We start from the raw sequence: 25,665 nt of genomic DNA on the forward strand, positions 1-25,665 counted from the left end.
GTCTTTGTGAGCGTCCTCTGTGACCCTTTGCTGTTGCTCGCCTCTCTCGCCCTGTTTTAAAGGACTCTAAGGAATGTTCCATATGATATTTGGTGTGGCTGTGTGAGGCTGCTGTTCCCAACACTTAACATATGACCCCGAGGTTACTGGTTCACGCACATGACTAGCATGCCTTTACAGTGCTGCAGTGTCGCATTATGGAGAAATGACTGACAGTCCTGTTTGCCTTAGCCCTTTGTAACAGTTAAATATATGCAGAAGGTTTTTTATCCATTGGGTAGTATTACTGTGGCAGTCATGCCAGTTCCAAGACCATAGTCACTGAGTACTTACAGTTAATGTTGAGCCTAAAGGAAGAGAAAACTTTGGCATTTGGAAAACTATTTCCTTCCAAATGCCAGAAATCCTCAGACTTCCAAATGTCAAAGAAAGAAACTGCTTGGAATTCTTTTTGGTTTTTAACTTCATTTTAATTCAAAGTAAAGAAAGGGGAAGCATTGAGAACAGTGAAAGTTTAGTCTTCAAGACAGTAGTCTTGTGTGTTTGAAGGGTGCATCTGAATCATTTAGTCAGCTCCTCTTAAATGTTGGGCTTAGTAGGATTGTGTTTGTCTTGACTGCCATCGGCCTATAAGTAAAAGGGATTTTCATGGCTCAAACCAGCCCTTTTGGAGTGGGGGTGGGGGGCAGCTGGCTATGTGTGTGAGCATGAGTTTGTATGCAAAAAGTCTGTTACCTTACTTAACAGAAATCTAAGTATTTCCTGTTTTGTTTTGTTTTTGTTTTTTGTTTTTTCTTTTAACCATTTGAAAACCTTAAATGTATTTTAATGTTGAGTAAACTCAACATAAACCTTGACATATTTCTAACCAATATATTATTATTATTATTATTATTATTATTATTATTATTATAATAGACCTGGTGATTTTCCCTTTAGTTGAAGGGCAAATTCTCTGTGACGGGGAGATATTTTTTTTTCTTTTTAAAAAAATGTTATATATGTAGCAAACACCCCGATATTACATTCACTGATGGCAGTGGCTTGTGTTCTTCTTTTGTTTGTATCTGGGGTCCAGTTTAATAAATTTAAATGAATTGATCCAAGATAATGTAATCAAGGCCTGACAGTTATTTATTTAATTTTATAACAAAGATAAATTTCTTTGGCACAAGAAGTCAGAATGAATCATTACAAAAACAATGCAAACTAACAAAATCTGTATCTGCACAGCCTAACGGCTGAAATGTTTTAATCATTGGTGTCAGTCCAGAATTTCACAATCCGTGCATCCCTAGGGCTTAGGAATGTAATCCAATAAAATACAGTTGCTCTACTATTCTACCTTACATGGAGCTTTGCATTAGTCCAGAGGAACACAACTCCCATCTGCAACCCTATTTACAAATGCTGTATTTAATGATTATTGGGAGTCTTTCTTTCTTTCTTAGTGGTCAATCTGATTCTTTGTGTCTTCCTGTCTGTATACAAAAATATCATGTTGGTTTCAGTTTATATATTCCACTTAATCTTGTGCATTAGCAAGCTGTATTCCAAAAATTTAAACAAAGTGCCTTTACAGTCTGAGCGAGAAAATCAGTTATACTGAGGATTTTAACATCATCACATACACTTCCATTTACAATCACTGATATTCAGTGACTCTCTGTAATGTAATTTGAGCCCCAGCTATTTTTTTTAGAAACTGTCCCTTGGTAACTCTACATGCCACCTCCGCCGTCTGGGCCAGGCTAATCCCAGAAATGCTTCATCTACGTGGGCCCATCTGTTCAGCACTGCAGCGTAACTGCTCCGTCCAAGGCTTGCAAATGTGATTAGTCGGAGATTACATCTGTGTGAGTGAAATAAAACTCCCCTCTCAGAATCGGAGCCGTGTGTTTACAGGAGAAAGGGATAAGCATTGTAGAGCTTTTGCGTCATCAAGTGTAACCCCTGGTCTTTCTCAGATTGTGTGTCTCTGCTCTACGTTGCGTCACGTTGGCTGCTGTTTATGTGTAACGTTCCTAGACGCAGCCTGCATGCGTCTGTGTAAGAAAATGCAAAGTGCAGCTTTCTAAATGAATAAGCAGTCGGTTTGTGGGCTCCTTCTACATATTCTAGGAGCGTTTTGGTCTGCATCTCTCCTTTTCTCTCTCTGACCTCCAACCAGTGCTGTTGCTCAGTTGCCAGGGTAACTTTATGCGTGTGTCTGGCACATCCATTCAGCGCAGATGGAACTGCGAAGTCACATGTCGTCACACTCTTCCTCTGATGCCTCCCCAGCCCTGGCACCGTCACTGCAAGTACAAATTTGGTTATGTGCGTGTTCATTGTCTGCATGCAATGCAGACGCCACAAAGCCACCAAAGATCTGTGCTACTACTGGGAGTTATATAACAGGTCGTTGTGCTTGACAAGGAGTTTTGGAACACTGATAATAATATATTGTGTTTTTGATAAACTTTTCTATGCACGAGGTGTTTCGAATGTTACTGGCAGTTAGTTGATGAAGTGGGTGTTGTGGATATGAGCTTGGCTAGAGCCTGACTAGTTGCCTGCGTACATCACAGCGCGAGAAGAAGATAAGAGACGAGGATAATGCATGCAGAATCTCAGAGGCAGGCACCGTGTTTCACTGCGTAGGATTGAGCAACGTGACTCTATATTTTCTCCCTTTGCTGTATACCGAACAAATTTTGAGGAAGTCATGTAAAAGTGTCTCTTATTGTTATGAGTGTGTTTGCCATGTGGTTCCTGCTCTGTTGTAATCACAGCTCTTGTTTAGGAGAAGTAGAGGCCACTGGGGGCCGGCGGACACAGGCAGTATTGAAACGGAAACTGGCTGGTGGTTGTATCTCTCACATACACACCCCGCTAAACACACGGTACAATAGGCCGAGCAGCTGCTAGAGACCTTGAGATTTAACCACTCATGGGAGTGGCTAACACATGAAAGACTAGGCTGGTGTCCACCCCTCTCTCAACACTACTAGTGCCTTGCTTCTTAGTTGTGTAACTTTGCTCACTTTCTCTTTCACTATGCTTTCATGTTTTGAGTGGACATGACGCTATTTTAGTTCTGCCTCGTCAGCCTGTATTTCATTCTTCCAGTTATCAAGCAGCAAGACTTACAGTACCTTGTATGTTGTATTACTTTCATTTATCTTGCCTCACCACCTCCACTTCCTGCTTGCTTATGTCTTTTCTAAATATGAAGCTCGTAAACATGTCTATCACTTATCATCCATTGTTGCTGAGTGTGACTCATTTTATTGATTTTGATTTTACCGGTCTGTCGTAGATATAACTGTATCAGAGTATATCATATGAAGATTTATCTGTTTGTTTGTTTTAAACAGAACATAGGGCATAAGTGGACACTTGGTAATGTAAAAATCCCATAGCTTGTCCACTGGGGTGCACGCTGACTGTTGCTTACAGTATGCCTCCTTACATTGCTAGAAATTGAATAAACAATAAGCTCATCCTTTTTCCTTCTATGAATAAATATTATGCTATGAAGATGAGACTTAACAGGCCACAAAAAGTTGAATTTAGCTCTGCTACTAATCGGCTGGAGTCTTACTGATGGTGCTGCTGAGTACTAACATTTTTAACCCATTACTTGACTATAATGATTATATATTCTTAAGTAACCTGGAATAAATTATTAAAGACAACTCTCATTTTAAACTTTGGGCTTTTAGGAAATCGGGTAATTTTTTTTTTTCTTTATTAGTTTTTTGCAGTAAAAGAAGTTTTCACCAGAGTGTCGAGACTTGCCCGTTGTGATTGCTGCATCACTGCAGCTGTGACACAGCATTCAGTGTTGAATATGTTAAACTGACGATCGTCCTATTTGTTTGTGCCATCTTGCACTGCATGGATATTTAAGGGTACATCCATACGTACAACGTTTTGTTTGTTTGTTTGTTTTTAAATGTTAAAAAAAGTGCACATTTCCAAAGGTCTTTATCCTGGCAGGAGTTTTCCAAAAGCTTAGTTTTCACTAAATCCTATATGCTGTTTATATGTGGATGAAGGCTAAAATGCATTGAAAAAGCAATGTTGAGTAAAATACCGGTGCATATGTGGATGTAGACTCATTCTGGCCTTTCTTGAGGCACAGCCTATTGATTTAGCAATATAATGGCCCAATATTAGTTCTCATAAACCATTCTAGTATGGGACTGAGCTGAAATGCTTTCATCTCTCTTTTGCTATGCTTTGAGTATGTTGATCGTATTTTTAATAAGTCACCCTAAAGCTGAAATCATCAAAGTAAGTGCTGTAGGTGTTGAATTATCAGCTTAAAGTTTTGAAGATGTTGCCTTTTTCAGTATTTCCAGTTAGCTGTTGCCAGTTGGAATACAATATAAGAAATCTGAAGTGCAACCTGTTGAATCAATAATCAGACAGGCTTTTGCTTTTTGAGGTAAGTTTTCAGTGCCTTTTGTCTATCTCTTGATCTGTGGGAATTTACTTCCATAAATTTAAGGGATGTATTAATGCTTTAGCTCCTATAAGCTAAATAGGAGGAACAGGAACAAAAATTCAGAGTTCAAATGCCACCTGAGACACTTTGTTAGTACAATAGTTGTTGTCCATCATATACCAAACTAGCAGGACAAGCCTTAAAATCTGGGTATACACTGTGCCAGTTTTAAAAAAACAGAATATTTTATTGATGCTTGTAGTCAGCAAAATTAGCAAGTGTGTTTTGCAGAGAGCTGTTGTCACTGATGACACACTTCCTAATTTGAAGTGTGATTCTATTGAAACAGGGTGCCAGTACCAGCTCCAGTATTAGTGCATGCAGCATAAAACAAAGGTAGCTTGTAATAACCAATTGCTTAAAGCCCTGCACCTCCACTATGTAACTGCATCAGTAATTTCCAGCCACTGTTTGCTCTTCCTGTCATACAAAGCTCAGCAAGTGAGTGCAGCTAGTGGTTCTTAGTTGAGTCATTTGTTTACATTTGGGTTGCACATCATTAGCGCCTAGCATCTCCCAGTTCAGGCCCTGGTTGTACTTCATAGTGATTTTGCCTTAAGTGATAAAACACATTTTTTTTGTTTCCAACTCAAGTGGGAATAGTAATTATTTTAATTTTTTTTTTTTTTTGCAAATCATACTTTGTTGCAAGTTGATGAAGTCACTCCCTTTTTAGGCACTAATGCGTCATCACAGGCTGACTTGTGGCTCAGAGACACACCTTGGCTTGTTTCATTGTTGCATGCACTGGGGAACATGAACGCATGGTCTTGCACTCACAATATCAGTGATATGACATTTTTGTACTGTGTAAATATTTATAGTACTATTATCGTGGACAGTATTACACTAAAAATCATCCATTCTGAATGCCAAAAAATAATCAAACTTCAGATAAAATGGAAAAACATGGAGTTTTGTGTTAGTTGGAGTTTAACAGCTTGTTAGTCACAAAATTATGTTAAACGGCAAGTGACTTTGAGCTATTGAGAAGAGGCAAAAATGCACCGCTGTATTTTCCTTTTCACTTCTTTATTCCATGACCAGCATTATTTCAAAACTCATGGGTGTTGGTCTGGGTTGGTGTGTCAGGTTATAGGCATTTGGAGTCATAAACTCTTGAACTGAGTTCAGGGACATCCTATAATAAAAGCCTTAGTCTTAAAGGCTAACTTGAAAAAGAGTTATGAGGCTTTTCCACAGTTTTTTTTTTTTTTTTTTTTTTTTTTTTTTTTTCTCAAAACTTCTGTGTTGTAGCATATCCTGAATATTCAAACTAAAAAAAATACAATGGAGGACTAAATGCATAATGAAATGCAATGCAGCCCTGATCTGCTTAAATAATTATGTGAAGATTTCTTTGGTGATTTTATGATTTGGGAATTGGGTTACATTTGAGTAACCCTGAAGGAAATAATCTCGCTCTTCAAAAGCTTTCAATTAGCAGGGTTTTCTGTTAATATGATTCTGTAGGACAAAATATTCAGAATTACTTTAATTATAGGCATGTTTCACAAATAGGATTAGCTACCATAGTGTCAAGATGGTGGCGGGGCAGAGTAACAGGTTTGCAATGCTTGCTGAGCCTGAGGAGTCCGATCTTAATAAGACAGAATGTAAGTTGAAAAATTGCTGAGTTAGTGGACGAGGATTGGCATGTGTTCCTGCTCAGAAACGAGGAAGTGAGAGATCTTTGAAGATATTCTGAAAGGTTTTGTGGCAATAATGGCAGGGATTTCAGAGGAGCTGCGTGGAGATGCGCAAAAATTTAAAACGATTATTCAAAACCAGGCAGGCCAACTGGATGCACTTGAGCAGTGTTTAAAGCGAGATAATGTTGTTATTAGAGGATTAATTTAACCACCAAAGGTAAGGGAATGGTGGGCACAATTGGAGTTGAGATTGAGGTCGCTGATTTTAGTTTAAACTACTTGTAGAAAGTATGTGGCTTGCAAAGTGTATTGCCGCTGATGGTGTGTAATAATAAAACGTATTTATTTAGTTTATACTGTCTTTTAAAATTCCCACAGCTATAAACTCCACACTAAACTGGCTCATTATGTATACTGGGGGTTTTCTTTTTGAATAAAGAGTGCAAACAGACTTGTGATGTTTGGTTCTCCAAATTAAAAAAACAGGACTGTGATGTACTACCCCTTAGGCTGTATTGAACATAAACAGACAGATGCCTCACCCTTCCACTTCCCCCTGCATATTGTCCTGATCCACCGGTCTGTATCGGCGCTGAAGACAAGTCTTTGTGGTCTCACAACAGAGCCTCATCCATCTGTCTGAACCTTGAGTGTTTTTGGCTTTGGGTGCAAAACTGAGAGCTGAGCCACAGCTATGTCATGGAAACTTGTGAACTTGGTCTTGAACCCGGCCAAAGACAATAGATCAGATACAGACAAACACGATTCTAGCTCTGTGTTTTGTTCCATCTTCCTTTCGCTTTATTCTGCTCCCAATGTTTTCACTTCTACTCTTTCCTCCTCATCTGATAGTCAGCAGGTGGGCTTTTTGACCTCAAGCACACTATGAAAATAAGGTGCTGTATCCTCCCCACCTGTTATTTTCTTTTTTCCTTTTTAACTCTCCAGCACCTCTTTGATAAATGAGTAGAGATGACTCATATCCCAGGCAGATGTGTTTCTCTATCATTTCAAAGAATCCATTTAGATTTGTGGTACTGAGAATGATCTCTTTCCTGTCGCCTTTGTCAGGTTTCCCACTAGTTGGGTCTAGGCTTGCACACAGACTTGCTTGCACATGCCTGAAGTTACGCATCTTGCATCACCAACTGTCAGTCTGGGTATTAATTCATTCTGTGCAGCCTTTTTGTATGCATGCGAAATTATTGCAGGTGTTGAGATTAATGGATTTTTTGTTTATTTATTTATTTTTTTATTTAGGTTTTTATGAAAACATCTAACATTTCCACTCTGAGAGCAAATGGTGGAATTTAACTAAATAAGAAATGTGCTTAATATCTAAAGTGATAAACTTGAATACTTTCTAAAAGGCAAACTGACAAAATGGTAAACCTTAATGTCACAAGGAGTTTATTTGACACAAATGGATAGAATAGACAAATATGAACATAAGAAAGTTTATTTTCTTTCTTCCTTTTTAAAAAAAAAAAATCTCTTCAACTACATATGCTTCACAGCCATAGACGATATAAAAGATGGATGTTGCTACTGTGAAGCCTCCAGGAAAGGATTTTCGCCATCACCATCTCAGGGTTTTGGAGTGAGATGTGCTGAGAAACGGGGCAGGTCTAATTGTGAAACACACATCCCCATTGGCTAACGACTTGGCACTCACAAGCCAGTGAACATCCTGTGAACATCCTCTAGATAATCATTTATCATAGACCAGGATTTACAAAATTGATCAAAATCAAAAGAAAGGAAAATTGAGAATTTATGGGTCCAAACATGATGATTTGCTGCGATGCTTGATCTACAGCTGGACTTGAAATTAGCCTATTTTATTTGCTTTTTACTATTTTAAACACCCCAAGGCTGCTGTATGTCATGTATTATCAAAGTAGACTTGAATTAGACTGTAATTTTCAAAATTTGCCTTACTAAAAGAATAACTTTTGTCTGAAAAAGTGCCGAATGGTACTGTTTCAAAGAAGGCCCAAACCTATATACAGCTTTCCTCCCCTTCACAATTGTTCTGTTTTGTAATTATTTACACCTGTGAGCAATGCCAGACTCATTTCAAATCAAATCAAATCACTTTTTATTGTCACATCACATGTGCAGGCACACTGGCACAGCACATGCGAGTGAAATTCTTGTGTGCGAGCCCCACAAGCAACAGAGATGTGCAAACACAACAACACAAACGAGCAAAATACAAGAATGGCCAACCTGAAACTAATAAATATATGTACAATATATAATAGTGTATGCATTTCTGGATGTGTATACTAAATATTTATATGTAATAAGATGCGTCACCATCCTTTTAAGGCATACAGATTTTTCTTTCCCTCACAACTGGCTCTTATGACGGTAACGGTTGCTGCCTCGATGGACAGGCCTGCGTTTGATTCTGTTTTCCACGTGAAACGCTAACTTGAAGGTTTATTTGGATGCCTTTTGTGCTACAGCTGGACTCACATGAAGGTGGGAGAGTTGTAAGGATTTACAAGAGAAGGGGGAGGGTGACATTGCCGCTGGAAACAATGTCATTCCTATTTATAGTCAATAGATGAATGTTTAGTACCACATGGATCCTCTCTGTACTTGTCCTCTGAGAGAACAGCGGCTCGAACCAACAGTGCCGGTGTAACTCAGGCACTTCATATTATAATTTGTGTGTGTGCAGCTAGCCCCTGGCCATGCCTCTCTCTGTGTTTGTGTGAGAGAGAGAGAGAGGAGGATCAGAAAAGTGGTGTGAGGGGCTCATTCAGGGAGAGCGGAGATGAGGGGACGGAGGGGGGGGAGGGGACTGAAGAGATACAGCTGTTTTTCGAGTCTCAGCTGTTGCTCTTCTTCCATTTGATACAGGCTTGCTTTTCCCCTTTCAAACACACACCCTAACTAGAAGCACAGCGCTGCATTGTTCTGTCTTGTGAGTAAAAGATAAAATAATCAATCTTTCATAGCTGCTATCAGATGGGAATACAGAGTACTTTCCATATTAGTATGAGAGACAGCAATGACCAGATTTGGAAAAATCTGCCTCTGCTGCTTGACTCTCCGTCTCTGCAGATAATTCGGATGGGTTCAGTTTGATATTTATTTCTTTTTCTGGTTATTCTCATCCTCTGCCTCATTTTTCTCCCCCTTGGCCAGTGTGTGGGTGTCATATTTTAGTCTCCCCTGTGACCTCTGACCTAGTGACTTAGAGCGAACAGCTGTGTATGTGTTCACAGGCACACTTGTTAGTTTCTCCCTCGGCCTCTCTCTCTCAGCAGCAATCCCTTTTTTGTGCGCTTTTAAGTTGTAATTACTCGTTTTATCAGGCCCTGGAGATAGGGCAGTGCCATGTTAAGGGGAAATCATGCATGCAGCACTCCGTGTGACTACGTGTTAATCTGTATGGGAAGCCCGTTACCTCAGTCTTGCTCAGTTAAGCAAAGTGACTTGAATTGTAGATAAAAACTGAAACTTAAGTTCTGTGTTTAAAGCCAAAGCCCTTTCCTCTTTTGTCATACTGAATACTTGGCTTTGCAGACTTATGCACACACAGGATGTAACTCTGACAATAGCTAGCCTGCAGAGTGTTTGTTTTCGAAAAGCCTGCTGAATCTGACGTTAAGTTTTGGCTCGGAGCAGCTCTTTTGTGTCAATAGTCTGAACAGATAAGGAACAACTAAAAGAGGACTGGGTTGTAGGAGGAAGATGAGCTCATTGTTGCAGGGATGCTGAAATCTTCTGTTTGTTTGGAATGTCTTATTTAGTGGATTATACAGTACACTGAAGGAGAATATCCTTCTTACGCTCTCAGTAAAGCTCACTGATTTGATCTTTGATCTCATCCTGCCTCATAAAGGCACTTTTTTTTTTTTTTTGTGGTTAAAGTTTGGCTATGAGGTAGGCCTGCTTGCTTGGGGCCAAAAATACAGCGCTTGTTTGTTGTTGAATGGTTTCTTTTGAAATATGCATTTGTTGAAATTAATAGAAAAATAGTATTAGTGTTTCTTGGTAATTGCTGTAAAGACAAAAGCAAAAGACAACATGAGAGCAATGTTGAAAAAGGTAATGCAGAAAAAGAATAGTTTTATCCTTATTATCTGTCATGGATAATTCTAATTAATTTAAAATTTCAGTCCCTTATAAAGCCATACTTGTGCCAAAAAAAACTGGCACCAAAAGCTGATGGTTGGAGCGTGTGCACAAATTAGATTCAAATTATAACAGTTGTTGATGGAGAAGCATTAAGATCTTGTGCGCCCCCCCCCCCCCCCTTTTTTTTTTTCTTTTTTTTTTTTTCTTCTGTTCTTTAAATGCAACTATGATTCTGCATTTATGGTTTGGAGATGTGTCCCCTCCTGACCAGCTTCCTGTGCAGGGATATAGAGTTTGGCATGTCTAAAAGGAGGTTTTGTTGTACCAGCACCGTGGGAGTTTGTGCGTATTCCTGTGCTGACATAATTGTATGGTTTGTCAGGTTGCAGCATGCAATGTCTTTTAGCTGTGAGGGCCCACCCGGTATCCAGTCCTGGGAAAGGCTGTGTTTTTCTTTTTGTGGTACCATCAGTGTAGATGTGGCAGAGTCTCATTTTTGTGCATGGACCATTTCTTTGTTGCTCCACCATTGATATGTGGTCATTTCTTAACTTAAAGAAGGAAAATATGTTCACATATTTAATACTAACATCGTAGACTGGGTTAACAAGTTGTAAAGATGGGAATTTGTGTGTGATTTGATTGAAACTGATCATTAAATCCTCACAATCAGATTCAGCATCTGGGTTACAAGTTCTTCTTACAGTTTAACAGTAGTTCACTTAATGTTTCGAACACCAGGTGACCTTTAGGAAAAAGTTTGACTGAAATCGTTCAAACTCAGGCAGGAACTATTACCCTGGTTTTTATCTGTTCATCAGAATAAAAGCCAAGCAGTTTTGCTCTCAAGATCGGCCACAGTAAGCTTTGCTTTGTCATCAGTAAAGCGCCCACAAAGCTTAAAGTTTTGTTCCTTTTGCAGGTTTTTGTTCTTTTGTTAAGTAAACTTTTAAAAAACAAAAACAGAAAGGAGCCATTGACTGAGAGGGAGAGGAAAAAACTCTACACTAAACTCCTGTGACTAAAATTTCAGATGGCATATTTACAGCACTGATTTAAAGCTGTGCATAGGCAAAACAGATGCTAAGAGAAGGAGATGGTTTCTTTTTGTAGTTTCAAATTTAGTGCTCACATCAGGCCGGACTGAAAGCTTGTCTACCTGAAGGTAAATGATTCATTTCTGATCATGTGATTAGAATTCTTTCTCCAGTCTTTCAGCCTGTTGCTTTACATTTCATGGAACAACTGAGAAACATTAATGGCATGAAATCAGTCTATAATAGTAGAATATATGTTCCTACCTGTATTTGAAATGGTTCTTCTTTTCTCTTAATGCAGCAGGTTCTTCAGGCTCCCTCATGTCCACACACAGAGAATCAGAATCAGAAGACTTTATTTATCCCTAAGGGGCAATTAACAAACAACAGAGAGAATACAGTGATAAAGCAAAGCTACCCAATAACACTGTGAACCAAAGACTTTATGAGAACTTCAAGAGGTTAATAAAGATAAAATAAAAAAAAAAAGAACAGAAAAAGGGGCAAGAGAAAAACCTGTCACACCTTGCATTCTAAAGTAATTGTTTCCAAAGCATTTTTTGTCCACCTTTCAATATGATTGTAATCTACAATTACCTTCTTTGAATGTGAACTTGAGTCAGTTCGGAAGTAGGGTTAGCATTAACAATCTCCGGAAATTTTATTTTTTTGTTTCCAACATGATGCGTCATTGGCCCTAAATGATAGCAAGGGGAAGAGCAACCTTTGTGAAGGGGAAATGAAACGATTAGTGTTGCAAACCACCAATACAAATAAAATACCTGGGAATAAGGAAAAAGTCAGTGGAAACTATTGAAACTGCTACTTTCCTCATTGCTTCTGCTTTATTGGCGACGTCAGCAGCCCTCAGCCTGTTTGCATCATCTGACAGAAGTTGGCTAATACTCGTGCAGTACCACTTTGAACAGGTACTTGGAAACCAAGCATTTCTTTCACATTGAGAAAATGCTCAGGCCATTTTAAAAGAGCATGGGACCTGAAGTGGAGGTAGCAAGACTTTTTCTTTTCCTTTTAACTGTGTGAAACTGTCTGAGAAGATGATAAGGGGGTCCTTTTATGCTACTGGACTATAAACAAAAGAAAATGCAGATCCAGATTCCCACAGATGTGCCTTAATTTAAAGGATTGACAACATGTCTGATGGCATAGAAGCTGCTTTTTGCAGTGGTTAAAATCTTTTTCTTGTGGGCACAACATATGCCTAATAGAGCAGGGCGATATAACATTGTGCATGGAAGTTATATAAAAATGTAACAGTGCAAATGCAAATTCCTTGCTGGCAGTTTAACCAAAAGGCATTTCCAGTGGAAACTGGCCAACATATCCTCAGCATAACCATGTAGAATATTCACAAAACTTAAAAAGAGGTTATACACACACAATACGGTAATATTATGTTGAAGCACAGTACGTATCACTCCGCGGGGCTCCTGCCTATGATAGCCGTAATCCTCCGACAATCCATCAAGCGGTGTGGGTTCGTATCATAGCAAAGTCGTACTAAAACAGTTGGCAGATTTTCGAGCGCCGTGTACCACATAAAATCGTTTCAAGGTCAGTAAACACAACCAGAATCCAAGCATAAGGCACACGGGATTATAAGGGGCACTGTCGATTTTCAGAAAAATCAAAGGATTGATTTTAAGTGTATTTTCCAAAAAACACGGTAATAACAACGGCCCGCTAGCATGCTCTACCAAAAATAGTGTTTTGTTGTGTATCTGACGGACTAAAGCTAAACCAGTTCCACACCACTGAAGTTGCAGCATTTTTACAAAACAATTCTGGTTCATCTGTTTCATTCAACGATCCGCTTTCGCCCTTCTCGTTCTCTGTCACCACCGTGCTTTTTCCACCATATGCGTATGAAAACAAAGGCACTGCAAATGCGCGTTTTACCCATATTCTATCGCGATATTTCATTCTCTTACCGTTGCCCAACATTAAACCAGTATTACTGTGAACGGTATGATATAGGGCTGTGCGATATGACAAAAATCTCATATAAGACATTTATCGTCCTGACAACGATATAAATCACAAAAATGTAATATTTTCTGTAAATTCTGTGAATCTCGGGCAACTCGACTTGCGTTTAGTTTTTCCAGCTGGGCGTCCTTTACCTGGATTCCAGTGTTTTAAGTGATGCATGAAACTAGGGCTGCTCGATTATGGCAAAAATGACAATCACGATTATTTTCACTGAAATTGAGATCTCGATTATTTGACGATATTTATTTAACAATAACAATGTATTGAATAATGACTTTAAAGATTGTCAAAAATAATATAAAATAGTGCAAATACTGATAACAGTGCAAATGTTTGCAATATAAAACATAAATGAAAAATGTAAACATCTATGTTTAGTGAACTTTGCAGTGTTGCTCTGTGGTGCAGCTACGACACCGTAGCAAAGTTTACACACTGTGTCTACTTGATCCACGTCTGACTCCGTGAACCCATAATGTTTCCACACCACTGAAGTTTTGTTTTTTTTTTTTTTACCTCTTTTCAACCAACGGCAGTCACTCTCCTCTCCAAATAACTTCTGCTTAGCTTTCCGAGCTTCCCTCGGGTCCTCTTAATTGTTGTGACGCGTGTTCGAAATGCAGAGCGGTGCGCTTGATTTGCCACAACGGAGAGTAAAGCACGAGGGAGGTGCTAATAATCGGCTCAGTCATTTTTAATGATCGTTGAAAGCCCAGATCGTAATCGAGATTAAAATTCGATTAATTGAGCAGCCCTACATGAAACTATACATTTTTAGACACAAGTTGTAACGGCCACCATTTTCTCTCAAAGTTTGAGTCTAAGGTTAATTTTTTAGCACTTGATGGCTTTTTTTTTTTTTTTTGCTTCTCATCCGTAAACTCTCTGCATACTCTTTCATGTGATTCACTTTATTTTGAAAAGTCTCAACAGGATCTTGAGCTTTATTGTGAAAGGTTTACGTGGAAAAAAACAAGCGGACAGCGGAGCCACGCGATGGTTTTACCGTCATTGTTGCTAACGAAAACCGGTAAAAACAGGCACTTGTCTGCCCATAGTGTATAAGAGAAAGAGAGAACTTTAAGAAGTTAATATAGCCACTAAGGTGACCGTCAAAACGATGAAAAATATTGCTGTAAACAGTTTATTTTACGACATCACAAAACAAACGATAGCATAATAGGAAACGATAGACGTTTTTATATCGTCATCTGATATATCGTTATATCAAACAGCCCTAGTATGATATGGCCCAGCCCTAATGCCTAATGATCACTATCCTATGATCTATAGTGCCTCTTTATTTTATCTTAACCTTAGAGCTCCCAAGTTTGAGAATGAAGGATTTGTGCTTCCCTTCCCTTTTTCTTTTTTCTTTTTTTTTTTTTAAATAGGAGAGGTGATTATCCAACTTCTTATCTTCTGAAAATTTGGTCAAAAATTACATGTGCAACATTACAGATGCAGTGGCTTGCTGTGCTGGAGTTTGGGCCCTGCTCATGTGTCTCTTGTTTACATATTTACACAAACCAGTTGCCACACACTGATAGATTATGACTTTATATAAGAGACTGCATTATCTTTTTTCTTCTACACACACGATGAAATATCGCCTTAGCCCCAAAGTGTCTTTTGATGATCTGACACTAAAATGCCTCTGCATTATGCAGTTCAGATGGCAAAGTTGATCAAGCCAACTTATCACCACATGTTGGCTCCAGACAGATGGTTTCTTTCTGCAAAAGCAGTTTATTAGCCACATGATTTTATTCAGCTCTGAGACTGCCACCACCCACACGTCATCTCCGCTCAGCCCACTGATGTGTCATCGTGTTCTTAAGCAAGAATCTGTGGTGGAATGCCGCTCATTGTGATGCACCGGGGTCTGTCACTAAGGTGTGATTGATTGATCAATAATAAATGTCTATCCTGTGAGGCTTTCATACTGACAGAAAATTTGTTCATACAGCTATCAGTGTGCTTTCTTTTGTTTTGCTTTTTTTGTCCATGTTGTTACTGATGAGAGTAGTAAGTGGTGATTAGCTGGACATTATGGACAATGCTGGGCATCCTCTGCACACGGCCATAAACAACCGGAGGAGTCTGTTCAGTGACAGGTTGCTTAATATATATACTGCATAATATAACGATTTCACTCAGCAATTGTGTCTTTACTTGGTGTCCAACAGGAGGTTTCACTCTTGTGCCAGCCCTCAGAGACTCATAGAGGAAGACATAGAGATCATATCAGTTTCCTCTAAGCATTACTGCTCTGACTGACTGCTCTGTTGCCCTATATTGTTACCATGTCCTTTCCTTGTTTAATAGTCCATGCAGGGAATGACCACAGACAACAGTACTGCTGCCAGCTTCTCGCTTCCTCTGCTTCCTCTCCCTCCCCGCCACCTCTCCTACTTTTTTTTTTTTTTTTTCCCTTTCTTTCTTTCCCCACTCAACTGTCACCATGCTCAGGTCGCCCAGGCCTCAGCAGCAGAGTTGAACTTGGTCCGGGCAGCCTGCCTGCTCCCATTTGGGCCACAAATCAGGCTGAAGTCAGCACACACACACAGATACACTCAAACTGTAGGCCCTTTCCCTGCCCACACGTGACAGCCTGCCGCTCTGAGGCCCTGCCACATGCCGCTACTCACAAGCTTGGCACTGTATCCTCTCTTCAGTTCATTTGATGGATAGTCAGATACAGTTATAAAGACCAGTTGGGCCTTGTATTTGCTTTTGGCAGCTGAGGTTTTGTAGTATTTCATGATTTCAGAGGTTGCTTATAGCTGTAAGTAAAAGCTAGGTCACTGTAAAATGTTAACTATAGATGTTATCTATGTCTGTGAGCATTGTACCTACAGAGCCTGCCTGTGTCACTGGGGGATGTGCGATGAGAAAAGACAGAAGACAGCCTGTCTTTAAAGCGTGAGCTCTAATTATCCCCCTGAAAGCTGTAGAGATCAAGCAAGCAGGGGTGAAAGAGCAAGGGAGGAAAGTTTATCTAAAACATTATTTATTTTTATTTTTATTTTTAGAAAAACATCAACACTGGCTTAGAATTGGGTTTAGATGTGTGACATGTACGCCCCCTCCCTCCCAAAACAAAAAACACGATCAGCTGATCAGAATCACAATCAGCTGACGGCCATAAAAATGTTTAGACAACTGAAAGACTTGTTGAAGGCATTTAATTGTACGTACAGAAGGTAATTACTTTATATTGTGATATATTCATTATAATTCAGAAATAATTTTATATGGACAGTTGTCTTGAATACCTTTTTTTTTTTTTTTTTTTTAATTTTTTTTTTACCTGATATAAAATACACATTTTGTGTTGTTGCTGATGAAGCTATATTGGCCTTTTTTAAAATTCAGACACTGCACACTGATTGGAGGGGGGGATTTGACTCAAATAAGGTTAAAAGTTAAATGTTTTGAAAAAGTGCAGGTGTATTTACAAGTGTAAAATTGATCATCACTTTTTTTGTGCTTCATGTCCTACTTTTTTTAAGACCCTCTTTGTCCTCGGCTGTCTATCTTTCCACTACATCACAGTAATTTCCTGTCACAAATAGACCCAGATGCTCATAAAATGATGGCCCACTATGATAGATGGTACATTGCTGTTAATTCACTGTCTGGAAAATCTGTGGTGTCACTGGGTTCATTGCCTATTGATTTTCTGAAGAAGGAAAAAAACAAAAAAAACCCAACGTGCTTTTGTTATATGATACGGCACCATTAAACTTATTTTCTTTTTGTTTGCATTATGTTGCTCTAATAAATCAGATGCATGCGAGCGTCTTGTCTGGAAGAGTGGCTGTATTTGGGGTATAGAATTATCTTCTCACTTCCTCTTGTGCGAACTTAATAAAAACTGTATCGACCGAGCAACGGGAATACCGCATGCTGTAATAGCAAACTGGGGAATTACTCAAAAGTATAGCCTGTGTGTGTCTCTGTGTGTGTCATAAAATGCAGAAAGTCCCTGCACCCCTGACTGGTGTTTAAAATTTGAGTAGATGGAGAACATTGCTTTTATGTTCACATCAAAGTGTAATTGTAGTGTTATGACAGTTTTTGGTTTCGGTCCTCCTGTTCCTATAAATGTTTTCCCTTATCCACTTCTGCTGGTCTAAACTGCCATGGAGTTACCACTGTCCCGTTATTGACCTTCATGAAGGGCTGAACATCACTGGCATGTTAAGTGATCATGTGAAGGGGCTGTTAGTCGTGTTCCCTCGACAACACACACAGACATTATTGTCCCTCTGCAGGCATTGTCACCAACTTCTGCTTATACAGCCAACCTGCTGAGTGAAAGCGGTGTATATCGATCCATGGCGACACGCTGCTGTAGTGCGTGTGCGAGAGTGTGTGTGAGTGAGAGAGAGAGATAGAGATCGTCCGGGCTTCTCTTAGCTCCAGATCAATACTGTCCTGCTGTCCCCCAGGAGGCTTGATGAGAGCCCAGAGAAAGCGAGAACAACCTTGACTCAGTCTTCCATGGCATCGCATTAAATGAAATGCTACCAACAAGCTCTCTGGTGATTAGCAAGCTTCACATAATGCATGAGCAAAATTAAAAGTAACACTTTCTCTGTTTCTGTAAAGCAGTAGTGAACAGGAAATACAGTCATGTAAGAAGTCTGGAGGCAAGACGGAAGACATGGTTTGCACTTGATGTGTGTGCTTGGCTGCAGATGGTCTGCAATAGGAGTTTATGAGGATATGGGTTTTTGAGGAGTGAGGCTGACAAGATATTATAATATTTTAAAACTATACTGCAGCAAGAACTCAGCCATATAGAGCCATTTCATGTAATAATTTATATAACTTCCATTGCTAAGTGCTGCTGTAATTTTGAGTAATTGTTATGTTACTCTGTTATTTGTCAAAGCACATTTGCTTTTGTATAATTTGCCCTGTTGTTAATACCATATTATACCAAATTTCCCCTTGTGGGACAATTAAAGGATTATTCTATTCTATGCTGCTTTTTATAGCTTCTTTTTAATGTTTAGATTATTTGAGTGATTTAAAAAATACAGGTAGTAGGTCCTGCGTTTTTATATCTTAAAATTTGAATGTGCAGTGAAGTGTTTCATCTACAGATTTACCCACTCGGAACGTTTTCTTTTCATATGGTAAAGAGGCCTATGATATATTTGAATGGTGGAGGGATAATTTGCTTTAGAGTTTAAACTTGGACGGTGTGAATGGTATGTATGCGTACTGTGTACTAAAGAGAAGGGGACAGCAGCACAGCTTAATGGGCTGTCACATCCCTCAGTGCACACCTCAACACACTGACCCACTTTGGCTCTCTGACTTTGGCGCATCTGCGGCATGCTTTTCAAACGCATCAAGCCCCACTTCTGCTAGGCAGAGCAGAAAGCACATGTCTGTACTGAGCATGTAGACCGTGACGAAGAAGAGGTACTGCAGTTTTTATCATAAAGCACAGCGGAGGAGAAAAAGACTTGTTTTCAAATGACTGTGCGCTTCAGAGGAAATGCTTCCATTATTGTTTGCTTGCTAACAAGACCTCCCTTAGAGAGAGAGAGACACACACACACACACACTTAATGTTTAATAGTGAGAACAGATTGAGAACCGATGCTCGGCCTGCAGGACTGTTGGGTGTCAAAGAAAAGGCCTTTAGTTCTTTAGACGGAGACTGGCAGGGTTGGCTCAGTGTTTCTGTTAACACTAAATGCTACACAAGTCTCGTGTGATCCTTTATTCAGTCTCACAGCTTGTGACCTTTCCTCGATCACACAGATCCGTGTTGGTCCTGCACATACCCATTGTGCTCATTTCCAACTCCCTCTTTTTATTCTTGGACTTCACTGGAGTAGCTTTACATGATTGTTCTAAAGAACCTTTTTTTGTTTTGTTTTTTTAAATTTAAATCTTACCTTGAGTGCCCCCCCCCCTCCCAGTTTATCCATCGTCTGAAACAAGCCTTTTTAGCCCTGTTCCTATGATAGTTTGCACCTTCCTTTCTTCTTCTTATTGTAAGCATACATACAACAAAAGTAAATAGGACACACATGTGAGTCAACTCTCTGCATGGAGTATTTTAATGCCAGGTGTTTACTGTTTCCATGATGCTGGGCCATCTGGGATGCACTGCTACAGATTTGTCATGTAAGATGTTTTGTGTAAGACACCCGTCTAGAGCAGTTCCATGGGTGTATGGGTACTGTAACAGAGTTACAGCCACCCCATGTATATATCATATTTTCACCAGATTAAGACGTGGAACTTTCCGTGCTTCTAACGAATGAATGACTAAAATAATCTGATTATCAATAGTTGATAAATTTTCGCCTCTCACTCCACTCCCACAAACTATCACGTGCAGCGCAAACCCTCAGATTTATTTATCTTAGTGTATGTTTGCATTTCTTACTAATCAGTGCTTCCAGCTTGAATATATAATGCTGCCATAAAATAAGGTTGAGGTGAGGATTAAAAGGACAGGAGATGAGCAGTTTAAGCAGGACCTAGGACATGTCCAATGGAGGTCATGGAAGACCTGTTTTCATGGCTGCTGGAGGTAGGAATGTAAAAGGTCAGTGCACGATGTGGAATGCGTCGTCACATGCACAGATACGCTGGCACGTGCATGACGACAACACACACAAAAACACTCGCTAATACGCATTATGCCCTTCAGTACTGAGGCAGCCTGGGCCTTTTGTGTGTGAACTGCAGTATGTGAATGTCAGAAGGTAGTCTGGAATTCAGTGAATACAAGGAGGGAGAGGCAGCCAATTCACAGAGCGAAGTCTGATTGAACGCCACTTGCTATGCAGTCTTATGAGTCACATTTAGCTTAACGACACGTCCTCTTCTGCAAGCTCCAACACGAGTAGTTCTACTTTCTGTCACTCTTCCTCTTCTTATTCCAGTCGTGCCCTCTGCAAGGTTTATACTTGTGATGTTGAGACGTCGGCCCGTCTTGTTCCCCACACACACCTGTGCCTTATTAGTGCGCACATGTTTTTCTGCCAGCTGACATTATAAACATTCCCTGGGCTTGAACCTCAGAAAGCCCAGCATTATGACACGCCTATGTGGAGTTATGTCATCAAACACAGCACATTTCAGCTCAGCTGACTGTCAGGTGTGTCAGACACAAGGACATTTAAATCAGGAGCACCAGCTAGTTGGGATTGGATAGGGTAAGGCAATGAGTCAGATGTGATTGTTAATAGCGGGAGGTGTGGATATCGGAAGAAGCTGTAAAACTAGATGTAAACTAGCTAGGATGGTTATGGTTAAGGAGTTCTAACAGGACAAAATGAGTGACAGCAGATGAGCAGAAACCTGCTGTTATCAGAGGCTGTTTACACTGCTCTGGGTTGATAATACTTTGACTATAACACGCCGAGGACAGATGTGAGAGCTTGTTAAAGCTGTGTACACAGATGCTATTTCTGTCCTCCTAGCACAGAGATGTTTGTATGTATTTATTTATTTTTTATATTTTTAACGAGCTGTGTGACGCAGGGGGGAAAAACGAAACCCAAGTGAGGCAAACGTTCATTGTCTTATTTATTTGATTTTATGTATTTATTTGGGGTCATGTCTTTATAGGCTTATCTTAGCCAAAGTTTGAAGTTTATTTTGGATTATGGAAATCTTAATGTAGTGTTTGGGAAAGGTAACAAACAGAAATACTGACTATCGTTATAACCTGGAGGGAATAGGAGATATACCATGCTCCAGTCTAGCTCAAGCTTTTATTGCTTATCGTAGTGAGACACCTACTGGCTGATGTGAGTTATGGAAAGAGTCTGGAGGCACAGAGGGAGACAGGATTTCCACTGTGTGGGTTTTTACTCGTGTTCAGAACAATCATGGTGCTTTTTGTTCTTTTCCCCCTTATTTCTTTTGTTCCTGTCTTTCACACACAGACAGCAGAGACCAGCCTTGGAGAACGATAAAACTCGATAGACAGACGAAAACAGAACAACAGCCCAACTTCACTTAAAGCATTATGTACATCTGACACCCATCTGGTAAGTGTGGCTTTTTTTTTTTTTTTCTTTAAAGAATGTCTAGCTTTTTACGTTGCCTGAGGATCAATTTAATTTTTTATTTTATTAAGTCTATGAAAAAATAGATTGATGCTTAACCTCACAAGTGATATTTTTAATAAATGTCTAATTTGAACCTAGATAAAAGGGCAACACACACATCGGTATTGGGCCAGGAAATAAGATAATTACAGATGTAGTATTTTTATATACAGCAGAGTCAGACTTGTAAACACAGGCCAGCTATTGCTTCCTGTAGGGTTATGCACTTTGTCAAACAATGTGAGGATAGTTTACATGATATGCCGGCGTTTGCTGGTATATCTGTCTTGTCTTGTCTCGGCAGAACTGTATAAGGAAGTTAATGGAACAGGCCACTTGATGAAAAGACAAACAAGTAGGCAGTCAGGCGCTCATACACCTGCAGGCCTCTGCTGGCCTTCGGTATTCTGAGCAGCTCCTTATTTTTTTATTATTGCTTCTCAGTGTGCTTTTGGCTAATAATGGTCTCCAAGGTGTTTTCAGTGCTGAGCAGACAAGAATATTAAATTGTGGTAGAATATTAATAATATATCACTCAGTGATGTACGAGTCTTCTTCTTCTTCTTCTTCTTCTTCTTCTTCTTCTTCTTCTTCTTCTTCTTCTTCTTCTTCTTCTTCTTCTTCTTCTTCTTCTTCTTCTTCTTCTTCTTCTTCTTCTTCTTCTTCTTCTTCTTCTTCTTCTTCTTCTTCTTCTTCTTCTTCTTCTTCTTCTTCTTCTTCTTCTTCTTCTTCTTCTTCTTCTTCTTCTTCTTCTTCTTCTTCTTCTTCTTCTTCTTCTTCTTCTTCTTCTTCTTCTTCTTCTTCTTCTTCTTCTTCTTCTTCTTCTTCTTCTTCTTCTTCTTCTTCTTCTTCTTCTTCTTTAACCCCTTTGTGTGTGTGTGTGCGTACACACACGTTTACATAGTTATATGTAGGTTGAAAATAAAAGCGTAGAATGGTTTTAAGACTTTAGAACAATGTATAGATAAAACAACAGCAAAGACAAATGTTTGGTAGCAAATCTGGCCTGGATGGAAGCCAGTGAATTGGTCGGGTAAGCTGTTTACACTCACGGACCACAAGCCCCTTTCACAGAAGATCTTTTCCTAATGCTCACCTTAAGCTCCTTCTGTCCCGTCTTTCCTCAAGCATAGTAAAGGCAGACTATAAATGTGCACATCCATATGGTGTGCACAGGCATTCTGGACCAATAGCTGAACCTCACAACCGTTTAACCAGCATTTCTTTACATCATAACTAATTTCGAGAGGGTACATTTTTCCTTGTAGTTGCGACAGTATGTCTAAATCAACCCATTTCAACCAGTAGATGGCGCTCTGTTCGCAAGATGAGCAGTTTGAATGCTGCTATTAATGATCAGGATATCGTGCGCAATTTGCTCACTGTCATATATTTTGTATATGTTTTCTGTCAGAGGGCCGGGCGGGCTTTGCTGTAGCTGAGGATGATGAATGGTCTCCTGCATTAGAGCTAGATGGTGTGGGAATGATGGACCTCCCTAATGGCCAATCCAGTATCTCCACCAGTGCTGCCACAGTCTCTGAGGTAAGGCCTCATCCACGTCAGTGTTTTAAAATGCAGCCTGTGTATAGCTTAACTATGAAAGGTTTTCGTGTATAATTATTATATATTAGTATTAGTCAGCTGACATATTAAATAATAACATTTTAATATATTATGTTTAGTTTTTCTTGGTGTTCATTTTACAAATCTCAAAACCTTACCAACATCACCACTCTTTTTCATTTGGTAATCCAATTCTCAGAAGCCCAGCCATCAGTTTGTGTGTGTGTTTCTCTCTGTGTGACTTCCAGAAGAGCAGCAGCTCGGAATCTCTCAGTGATAAGGCATCTTCAGAGCTGAAGAAGAGTTTTGACGCAGTTGTGTTCGATGTGCTGAAGGTCACTCCTGAGGAATATGCAGTAAGTGAATTTTCTGCGTTTCTGTTACAGTCTCTTCTTTTCTGATTAACCTGCATAAATGAGGGGTTATAAATGTGCATATAAGCAAAAATCCGATGTGCTGACTTAAGACGGGAGGAGATGGGGTGATGGAGGGGGAAATGGGGTCAGAGTTTGCATCAGTAATAATTGATGATGTCTGGCAGTGGCAAGCAGCTGCTGACAGTTCCCACAGCTGCCTCTGCCCCATTTTCAGTGACTTTTCAGTGTCATCTTTGGAAAAATAATAATACTAGTAAAAAAAGAAACTCAAATCAATGTCACATTTTTGTCGAACTAGCTTTACCTTACAGGATATTCACATGAAAAGAACATAATCTTTTGAACGTCTGCAAGCTTTTTTAAATACGTGTGCTTGTCTTGTTGTGTCCCATTCCACCACAAGAGGTCACTCTTGGTCTTATTTAATCAATCCCTGTTATATTAATGTCTTTCAAGGTGGTGTCAGGTAAGTAAAGGAGTCTTAGGAGTAATGGGTTGTGCATTATCACAAGCCCAATTTAAAAAAACAAAACAAGGAAAATCAGCATTTCAGTTGTTGAATTGTTATTACATAAACCTTCTTTATGACAACATGGAACTTAGAGGAATTGTGACAAACGTTAGTTTGTGTAAATATTTCAATTTGACCAAAGTATATCTAACAGGTGCCTTTTTGCTCTCCTTCAGGGCCAGATTACACTCATGGATGCTCCTGTGTTCAAAGCCATCCAGCCAGAGGTGAGCAGTTAATGTGGAGAGGAAAAACGATGTTAACGGAATGACAATTATTTAAACTGAGTGGGAGGACTCAAGGGAGCTTTTTGCTTTACTGATGAGCAACTTTCAGTCCTTTGGGGCATTTGAAATCTTTAAAAACGTTTTCACATATATATTGTTGAAAATGTAAGACTGCACTCTCTGTCAGCAATTTAATTTAAGCAAATTTGTGGCATTGTGCATGTTAGCTAACTTGGGTTAAGCGTCAGGTTTACTTGGCTTTTATAACTTCAGAAGACACTTGAGTACCTTGTTCAACAAATGAACTTGTGCCCTTTGTTGATTATAATAAATAACTTCATCTTAGACTTAAGCATTGCCATATTTAGTTTCTGACATTCACTTAGTTTAGAATAGCAATTTGAAAAAAGGTGCATCAAAACTAGCAGTGGCCATTTAAGTGAAACGTGAAGACAGTAGACAGGTTTCTAAGAGGGGTGTAGCAGCTGGATCAGTTGTATTCAAAGCCAACCAAAATGAGTACACAAATACAACACGAATGTGCTAATTTTATTCACTGAGAGATAGAAATATTACTTCATCACAGATAGAGCTCAGTGAGTTAAAACCCTGTAGTAGTAACCAGTATTTCTAGTGGATGACTGGAAAAAAGTAGTCTACTAACAAATCCAAGAGATTTGTGCCATGAACTGAAGGGTGTGTGTAAAGAGATGACTGAGATAAAGAAAAAGACCTGTGATAAAAAGGCTAGTCATAATATTCTAATTTGTCGATATTTTTTGCCTAATTTGGAGTCGGACACTTGGCCAGTGTGCAGTCAGTGTATTCCAAAGAGCAGCGGTATTCCTGTCATCAGTCATGCTCCTGCCTCTGGTTTGCATTTTCATGTTGTTTGGGGTCACTGGCCCGTTGCAATATCAGTCCCTCTTTACAAAAATAGATCCAGGGAGTGCTGATTGTCATGGGCTTTCCTCCACAGATGCCTGACCACAAACTTGTTGAAATTTTATGGAGCACTTAAACTCAGACTGCCAAGTGCTTTGGGTCATGGTCAGATCATGCTGGGATAACATGGGTTATTAGGTTTTGTGCAAACTTGAATCCATCTAAGTTCAAGTGCAAACTGTCATCAAGGAGAAGGGGACAGAGCAAATCTGAACTCGGTGTGCATTTTTAGAAACATTTTAAAGCTTGTTATTTGTCATGATAAACCGATTAATAAATTAAAAATGAACGTAGGAAATTACGGTGGTGGCCAAGGTAACTTCTTTGTACATACGAAGTTTCTCCATTGGTGCCCCCAGACTTTTAAACCACATTATACATTAGGAATTCCCCCTTGCCATGTTTTTCCTTTTCCCTTTCATACATAGGGTACATGTGGTTTATGTCTAACTGTCATGTTTTGCAATAGTAAGCCACTGTGATCACAGCCCCCACGCTTTGTCATATGTCAGTTATGCGAAAAAAGGCCATCTGTATCTCGCGTATTCTTGCACACCTTTTCTGTTGTGAACGTTAGACCTCATGATTTGCCCCTGTTGGCTGTCAGGCCCTTTCCTGACAGACATGGATAACCTATGTTTAAGGTTG

General features: G+C 39.5%; 1 protein-coding gene across 3 annotated transcripts in view; it reads left to right on the top strand.

Annotated features, from left to right (window-relative positions):
• Nucleotides 1-25,665, top strand: part of ralgps2 (Ral GEF with PH domain and SH3 binding motif 2) — a 78,224-nt gene that overhangs the window by 1,221 nt on the left and 51,338 nt on the right. For 2 of the 3 annotated variants that reach the window (XM_086282541.1, XM_086282542.1), the window contains exons 2-6: nt 21,227-21,331; nt 21,696-21,746; nt 22,806-22,936; nt 23,206-23,313; nt 24,022-24,072. In XM_086282541.1, the coding sequence (XP_086138667.1) occupies nt 21,731-21,746; nt 22,806-22,936; nt 23,206-23,313; nt 24,022-24,072 (306 nt within the window). In that variant the 5' untranslated portion in view covers nt 21,227-21,331; nt 21,696-21,730. The remainder of the gene's footprint in view (nt 1-21,226; nt 21,332-21,695; nt 21,747-22,805; nt 22,937-23,205; nt 23,314-24,021; nt 24,073-25,665) is intronic. The other variant, XM_086282543.1, reaches the window with a different exon arrangement.

The sequence above is a fragment of the Aulonocara sp. 'chitande type north' Nkhata Bay genome, linkage group LG23 (genome assembly GCF_057382095.1).
Source record: "Aulonocara sp. 'chitande type north' Nkhata Bay isolate Kocher_YH1m ecotype deep benthic linkage group LG23, A_spYH_male_GT1.1, whole genome shotgun sequence".
NCBI classification, from domain to species: Eukaryota; Metazoa; Chordata; class Actinopteri; order Cichliformes; family Cichlidae; genus Aulonocara; species Aulonocara sp. 'chitande type north' Nkhata Bay.